At 31.2% G+C, this 8,788-nt stretch overlaps 1 protein-coding gene across 1 annotated transcript; it reads right to left on the bottom strand.

Moving 5' to 3' along the window:
* Window positions 1–1,800: 1,800 nt before the first annotated feature.
* LOC129290136 (delta(7)-sterol-C5(6)-desaturase-like) lies at window positions 1,801–5,584 on the bottom strand. The gene is made up of 3 exons (XM_054926846.1): window positions 5,232–5,584; window positions 3,525–3,830; window positions 1,801–2,318 (listed from the first exon to the last, which is right to left on the bottom strand). Exons 1-3 carry the CDS (start codon window positions 5,455–5,457, stop codon window positions 2,026–2,028), a joined length of 825 nt encoding a protein of 274 aa, XP_054782821.1. The 5' UTR covers window positions 5,458–5,584; the 3' UTR covers window positions 1,801–2,025.
* Between the last annotated feature and the right edge of the window lie 3,204 nt (window positions 5,585–8,788).

Genomic DNA, 8,788 nt, shown 5'->3' with positions numbered 1-8,788 from the left:
GTTTGTTTCTAAATTGTTGTTATAATGTAGTGTTGTTAAAATTTATTGAGTGTTATTTTTGTTGAAATTATAAATTTAAATCATTTGAATTGTGATTGGAATATTTTTTTCTTGTTGTTGAAAATTATTTTGGATTTATTATGATTATAAATGATTTTATTATCTTAATTAAATTTATTAGGTTGAAATGAATTATTACCTCTCATAGAGGAAAAGAAAAAAAAAATAGTTAACAAGACTAGTCTCCTAGTCCTATGAATCAAGTTCAGTCCTATTAATCTTTAAATTATTATTGTACAAGACTAGACTATAAGTTGTTTAACTCAATCCTTTTAATAAAAGACACCAAACTTCAGGTTAAGTCAAAATTCAGTGTCATCCAATCTTTTATACAATCCTAATATATTGTATACCATATAGAGCTTTTTGTCAATGGGCACTTCTTTTTTGGAGAATTGCACTTAGGGTCCTCAGAAGTGAAATTATTACACGACAGGCCTTTTTAATTATTGTCCAGGCCCAAGGGCCCTCTTTGCAAATAAAATTTTAATTGAAAAGATGAAAATACCCCAAAACAAGTATATATTCACATATCTACTACTACAAATTCACTACTTCATATGTATATATTCACGACAACATATTCACATATTTGTTAATTGTGAGCTTAGACTTGTGCAAACATAGAGTTGTAAATATGTAGAGTTGTAGGCGTAAATATGTGAACATGTTCCGAACATGTGAACTCGTTATTGTGAACTTTTACTTGTGAATAAATCAACATCTGTAGTAAATATCTGAATATACACTTGAAAACGAGAGGCATTCCAGTCTTTTCAGTGAAAATTTTATTTGCAAATAGCACACTTGGGCCTAAATAATTATTTCAGAATTGAAAGGGCTTGCCGTGTAATTTTTTCACTTATGAAAGTCCTAAGTGCAATTCTCCCTTTTTTATGAACTATATGGGCACATGTTTTCCCCTTTAAATCCAAGTTTGATTATAAAATTAGCATACATTCAAATTTTGAATAGAAAGACAGTAAAATTTTAATCAATCACTAAAACTAGAAACAACTTTTTTTTTTCAAATCTAATATTTTTTGCTTAGTTTAATATGAAAATTAAGGACTATTTAAAGTTAAAAGTTAGCGAAGGTCATTTTACACTTTAACCACTAATTATTTCTCGATCTTTAATTTTGATGGAGAAAAGTAAAATTTTCGTGTAAAATAAAAAGAATGAAAAATAGAAGCATCTTCCAAAAATAAAGCTTAGACAAGACACAATTACTGTGTCTCACAATATGAACAAAGTCATGCTTAAGAAGGGCTTATTGGCCAAAAAAAATAGACTAATTATTAGTTTTCGAGCTTTAATTTTGATGGAGAAAAGTAAAATTTCATGTAAAATAAAAAGAATTAAAAATAGAAGCATCTTCCAAAAATAAAGCTAAAACAAAACACTATTACTCTGTCTCACAATATGAACAAAGTCATGACTAAGAAGGATTTATTGGCCTAAAAAAAAAACTACGGGTTCCCACTCTAGATCATTTGCTCATCTTTGATGAGCAATTGAGCAATATCATGCTTATACTTGCAATGAAATCAACGATTACTACTGTCTTTTAGTAGTCTCTGCAGTTCAAAGCTAGCTTTTTACTTAAATTTCAAAAAACATGGTAAACTACTAACAAACAATCTGTTCTATTTAACTTCAAAGATCACGTTGATGAAAAGGTGCCCAAGAATCTAAAACTTCACCAGCCAAATTTGTGAAATGAATGCAGTGACAATATCGCAACAATAAAAATGCCGTAGCTTAAACAGTCTATTGGATCAGATCATTCAAGCAAACCCTCTGTTACACCTCCAAACCCTGTCTTACTAACATTAATAGACAAATAACGTGGACATCTTTACCCCTTATATGAAGAACTACTTGTCAACAATCCAGTTAAAATAACCAATGAGGAACTATATGATTACTTCAGTCAAGCACTTGCCATCAATGTAAAGCCCATCACATGGCCTTGCCTTCATCTTGCAAAGGGTCACGAAGCGTCCCAAACATCCAATCCATCCATATCGTGAAATGGCCGTAGTTATGCCGGTATGTAGTGTGGTGAATTGTGTGGTAGCCAGCACCCATGACAGGCCACAAGTTGGCATGAATGCAGTCATGAATATTTGCAGTCCATATGGCTTCAATGAATACCAGCACTAAATGTGCGGTGAAATGTGTAGGAACAATAAACAGGGCAATTGTGTGCGGTAATGCCTGAAGAATCCCATCAAGAGGGTGAAAGGCCAAACCTGAGATGGGGGAGAAAACAAAAAGAAGAAACCAGGAGTAAGTTCACCCTTATATCAGTGTGCTGACGTAAAACCATTGATGAAGTCGGATGTTAAAGCAGTGACGCAGATTATGAAAGTTTGTGTACAGGATCTTGACACTAAAGATTGATTAAGAGATGTAACTTATAAAAGCAAATGCAAGAAAACTGTCGAGTGGCAGTGCATTTTGAGCATTACCTTTTGGCATCATTTAACAGAATAAATTTTCTTAGTAAAGTACAGCATGAAGTCCATTTTCGTTGAATTGAAATCTATGAATTTATGGATTGCTAATGAAGTAAATTTAATAATTATAAGCTTCTTAAAGAAGAAGAAAAAGACAAACATAACAATGCGTGAGTTAAAGAGTTTTACACGTGTATATAAACTAACGGATTACAGAATCTCCTCATAACATTGCATGGATAAGTGATTTTTCACTCCCTGATATTGAATTACAAGCCAATCTCTATGAAACACTACTATTTCAATTTTTATTTATCAAAATCTCTAACATAATTAGCCTCTGATAACCAAAATTCATCCCCTGTGCCCACCTGCCCCGGGGGGGGGGGAGATGGTATCTTGTATTCATTTAAAGAGGATAACAGCTGTGCATTTCTTCCAAGTAAATCAGTTTGTTTCTTACGTATTCCAGCCAACATGTGGGGATTAAGGCCATGAAGAAAACATCAGAGCTTAAAGACAATTTGAAGCAATTTTTGCTTAACCATCAGGTTCTCTGTAAACCTTGTTTCTTCACTATTTGTGAATATCGTGTGTGTGTACATGTATATAAATGTCACTTATGAAGGTCCAAGATAACTGTTTTCACTTAAAAGCTAAAGTAATCCTGATTTACCACATACAGCATTGACATTGCATCATGTAAGAAATTCTCATTCATCATAATAATTGTGCAATAAAAATGATTATCTGCGGTATTGGCCTAGGAAAACATTCACAAAGCTCACACCAGGGTGATCATACCTCAAAAAATCTCCCTTTCAATATCACTAACTAGTACAGCAGATGAATGCAATAATTAAATAACTCAGTATAGAAATGGAACTCCATTTGATATTATCCAACAACCATTCTTCTGATAGAAGAAATGAAAAAGGAAAGAAAAGGTAATATTAACTTGACAAACTTAACATTTAGTTGAGTAAATCATGTACTCACCGGCAAATGGGGACAGAGTGTTCTGTTTATTGTAGATGTGATGGGTAGCATGAAGATATTTATAAAGAGGTTTTATGTCGTGCAACTCTCTGTGCATCCAATAAATTCCAAACTCCACTATAACTAGATAAACTGTTATATACACAAGGTAAGCAAGCCAACCAACATGACTTGATCTAGGAAAACACTTAGTCCATCCATTTTCTACCACGTACTCAGAAAGAGTTGGAAGCAAACTATACCAAGGCATTGCCCTCATTGCAACATATATTTGCAGGAGCATGGCTTTACGACAGGGAATCGCATCTACAATAGAAGATTTGAAAAGGTCAAACCAAAAATAATTAGGAACAACTCTATATATACCTTTAACACATAAGCTAAACAAAGACTCCTAGTTGCAAACAAAAAATCAAACTAGAGTTTCAATCAATTGCAAATTCATAGGTACTGACTCAGCAACCTTCTAGGACCCATGAAAACAAGAATAAAACCAAGTCAAGTTTACTTGACAGAGGCTCAGAAACAGACTACTTCATTCTATTGCTAGAGTCCTAAGAAAGCTAAGGTGATTGAAGACAGAAATATAATTATAAGCTTATCTCTAAGTTGCGGATGAAAAAGTATAACTTGAAGAAAGCAGTCAAGTTATATTCTAGCGAGAAAAAATTGTAGTCATGTTTCAACGAATCATCCAATTGCAATTTTGGGAAGTAGAATACTACCTTGAGACAGCCGATATGACCAGTGAACAAATTCTTACTTTAGTAATTAACACATGGAATAAGCATAGCATTCAATGAATGAGGATCTAGTCAATAAATGCAATAATAAACAAAAAACTCCCACATATTGAACAGTTGAACTATGTCATTGTGGCATGTTTACTCTTCTATGCTTTCAAACATTTAGTATTAGATTACAAATTTTAGGTAAGCACCAAGCAGCGAAAAGGAAATAGAACTCAGGTTCTCGGATCTCCGAAGCTAATTAATAGAATTGCAATCAAAATCAGATGCAACATAAATAAAAAAAGGAAAAAGAAGGACCAGTCCAAGTAGCTGATTAGATTGAAATATTCAAAAGATTAAATCATTTCAAATCAGCAAAGACCGATCACTTATATCTTATCGAAAACTAGCAGTTGAAAGCGTCAGAATACAGATCCAAGATAAGGAGATAACAAAACGGGGGAGAAAACTGAGTCAGATACGAAATTTCATAGACGAGGAAACAAAAAGAAAGAAATTGAAAAACGAGCATTGGAAATTATATTGATCAATTCTGATTAAAAAAAACTCGTAAATTAATAATAAGAGAAGGCTGCTGAGAACTGGAATTAAATATCACGGGAAGCACTTGATTCAAAGAAGCATCAGGTATAAATCTGAATGTAACTATTGAGAAGCGACATAGTAAAATAAACCACTGAAAAATAATTAGTCAATAAGTTGCAACTTATTCACAAAAAAGCGGGTAGAAACAGATTATGGTCAAACAGAAACAGAGAATACACTCGTATTATTGTACAGTAACTGAGTAAACAAATACAACAGGAATTAGATTTAAGAACAAGCACCCAAATTGTAAAAGTAACCTCGAATATGTCAAACTTTCACAGTTAAACTGCAGAAAGAAGAGAAACAGAAATTCACATCGTGGCATTGACCCCCAGCTAGCAACAAAGAAATCAATGATATTATTCACCTTTACGAAAATAAACATCGCGCTTCCAGTAATAAATGTAGAAGCACCAAAAGAAGCCAGAGATGAGGTAGAGGAGGGTTCCTCCAATGAAGTTGCGGAGCCATGTCTGGAAGAAGTGAGGGAGTGGGACCCACAAGCGGTCCGGCAAGAGGGACCCAAGCAGAATGCGGTTGTAGAAGTCCGCGTCCTCGACGAACAGATGGAGATACTCACTTGGGTCGTCCATTGGAGAGTCCACAGATGAAGCACAGATGGGGAAGAGACAGAAGAGGAGAGAGAAATTCGTAAGAAGAAGAGGAAGGCCGCAAGAGAGAGAAAGCAAAAACGGTGGGAGTTAAGGACTGGAAAAGTACGAATCGGTAATATACACGCCAAACGGCAAACCTACGCCACATAAATAGGGTGGAAATCCATTTTTCTCCCAAATTTTTTGTTTGAGCAGCCTTAAGGTCAGGGGTATCTGAGCCCATCTTGATTAATCTGATATCGTCCCAATTATATTGAGATAGTCTTATCCTGACTTAAAAATAATCAAGATAAGATAGTAAAAAGATTCAAGACAAGATGAGACGAGACAAGGGATTATCATTGGGACGTCCCGTCCCATCTCAAATATTATATATATTATTTTCTATTTTTAAATATATTAATTATATTAATATAATTTATATTTATATTAATTATATTAATTATAATTTAATACTTACAATTCTTATTTAAAACTAAAGTTTTTTTATATTGATAATCTTAATGGCATGAAATAAACATGACGATATCTTTCTTTATAATATATTAATTAAATTAATATAATTTATTCTTATATCTATCTATTTAATAAATTTTATTTAAAACGTATTTCTTGCTTTATTTTTAGAAGAGTAATTAGCTTAGCGCATCTTCACCAAAGTAGAAGAACAATGATTTGATATTATGTTTGACTTGCCTGTTGTTGCTAATCTTATGGCATAAATATCACTTGTATTTGTTATTATAATGTGTAGTTGTGATTAATATAATTCAATAATTAATTTTAAATTATTCTTATTTATATACTTGTGTTGTTTTGATTTTAAACTTAATAAATTATATAATTTAAAATTTTAATAAACGTTATTATCCAGATTTTTTTTCGATATTATTCCATTTATCGGGATGGCGGAACGTCTCGATCTTATCCCGGTCCCGTCCCAACTCTTAACGGGACGGGACGGAACGGGACGATTTTCAGGACAGGATGGGACACGAAGTGAAAATTCAATCCCAATTTTTTTTTTCGGGACGGGACATGAGATGGGAGTGTCCCGGTCCCATCCCGTCTCGTGAACTCCCCTACTTCGGGCTTAGACACCTCTACTTAAGAATACGTGGGTGAGCAATATTTTCTCTAAATAATTTTTTTAAAAGTAAAATATTTTTTTATCAAAAACCTATCATCTTTTCAATTACTCCCTTGGTTCAATTTTTAGGACAAAAAAATTAATATTATTTATAAATTATGTCATTAAATTTTTATCACAAATTTTTTTACCCTCCATTGAATATTAGAAAAAAAATATTATTAAAATATATGTATATATATATTTAATAAGAGTAAAGTTGAGAACTTATTAAATTTTAAAATAAAGTTAATAAATTTAAAACTTTTTTTATACTTATAAAATATGTTAAAAATAATTTATAAATAAAATTAAAAGAGCATTGTCATCATAACATAATTGTAGAGCTCGTACGATGATAGGTATTCTTGATACATCCTCACCCATTTTAAACGCCTTATGGTCACTGCATGAACCTCAAAACTATTATGTGTTAGTAGAATTACAGAAAAGATGATGATCCTCTCATAAAAGATCATGAAAAAAGGGTCATATAAAAGGCTTCAATATCAGAGCCGGTAATTCAGGTCAAGCCTAATAGACTAGCCCAAATCTGACCAAAAAAGTTAAGATCGAGCTTAATTATATAGACTTTGTTAAAATGGTAAGATACTTTAAACCTAATCTGAATAAGATCGGCCTGCTTGATCTAAATAAGATACTTCAAGCCCAATCCAAACCTGACTCGAATAAGTATCGGCTCTATATTGAATCAATATATAGATAAACCTAAGAATAATTAATGAATATTTTAATAATATCTAACAAATGCAAAATGTTTTTTGAATTTCAACATAATAAATCTTAATAGATATATATATTAATAGACTAAATCTTTATCACAATACTTCCTCTCAAACTCTAGAGTTTGTAATATTTTGTATCGCTTGATCTGAAAATTGTCTGATAGAGAAAGGCTTTAAAAAATTCTCTTATGAGCTATAGTTATAATTTAGAGATTTAAAGTTAAATTTAGTCAACAATTATATTGTCCACGGTTATATTGATCAATATTTTTAACAATGTTATTAGTAACTTTAATTTTTTTGTTAAAAATTCGTAAGGATCATATATTAAGCATTTGATACTCTTAGCTCTTACGTGAATGAAGAAATGAACTTTATTTTTTATTGTTATAAATGCATAAAGATTATTTCTTTTTTCTTCGTTATTTTTTTATTCCATTAGCTTCACAATAATAAAGAATATATTTTACTTCGTCTTATTCTATTTATTAAGTACATCTATCATATACTAGAGCTTCATCAATGCCTACGTTTCTTCGAGATTAGTTTTTTGCATCTCAAGATACACTTAGACTCTTTCTTTTCCTCCTTGAATCTACTTTGGGGCCATCTAATCATATACTCTCTCAATCTTTTTTATAAATTATTTTTATCAATTTTATCAATATCAATATAAAAGAATAAAAAAATAAAAGTACATAAAATTTTAAATATACCCCTATATAACAAATTTAAAAAATAATGTTATGTTCTTTTTTCTTTCTTTTAAAGGGTAATTTTAAAAATATATTTTAAATATTATTTAAAAGTCGCACCATGACTTATAAATAAAACTAAATAGACTTTTTAAAATGTGCCTTATAAATAAAATTAAAGAGAATATATATATATATATATATATAAAGTTAAAAAAACAACAACACACAACCAATGGAGGTTGGGTTTAGCGAAAGTGGTTATAACTCACAACATGGTGAATTGAGGTTCAAATTCCTATTAAAAAAAGTGTTTACATTTAGTGCCCAACAGTGACTCGAACGAAATTATCTATTCCAATAAAAGAACACCTATCAGAACCAAAATAAAATGGGAAAGAACATACATCACCATTTTAAATGAAAAATTATCATATGCTTTATTATTATTTATAAGTGTTCGCCATTAAGCATTTCCACAAGCATACGAGTTGTTATAAATGTAGAACATCCTAGAGATATTGTTCCCAGAAGGATTTAGAAAAAAAAGGGTTAAAAATTTACTACTAAGCTTTGAGTTATGTTAAACAAAATCAAGTATGATATTTGTGTGAGAGTATGAAAATTAGATTGAACAAGTAGTTCAAAACAAGTAAATTATTTGAAACTACGAATTCGAGAGAAAAAAATCTAGGATTATCTCTCCTCTTTATATTTCATAAGACTTTAATTAATTCCTC

The sequence above is a fragment of the Prosopis cineraria genome, unplaced genomic scaffold, assembly GCF_029017545.1.
Source record: "Prosopis cineraria cultivar Desert tree isolate PC_DT_omini unplaced genomic scaffold, ASM2901754v1 PC1, whole genome shotgun sequence".
NCBI classification, from domain to species: Eukaryota; Viridiplantae; Streptophyta; class Magnoliopsida; order Fabales; family Fabaceae; genus Prosopis; species Prosopis cineraria.
The sequence above is the reverse complement of the archived record's forward strand: the minus strand, read 5'-3'. Positions and strand labels throughout refer to the sequence as shown.

Bases quoted from the DNA above. Each gene is read 5' to 3' on its own strand.
- LOC129290136 (XM_054926846.1), bottom strand. From the start codon at position 5,457: ATGGACGACCCAAGTGAGTATCTCCATCTGTTCGTCGAGGACGCGGAC. The intron at 3,831-5,231 runs GTGAATAATATC...CTTCTATTGTAG, and splicing joins CGATGTTTATTTTCGTAAAG to ATGCGATTCCCTGTCGTAAA. The intron at 2,319-3,524 runs GTGAGTACATGA...CCCCCATCTCAG, and splicing joins CACTCTGTCCCCATTTGCCG to GTTTGGCCTTTCACCCTCTT.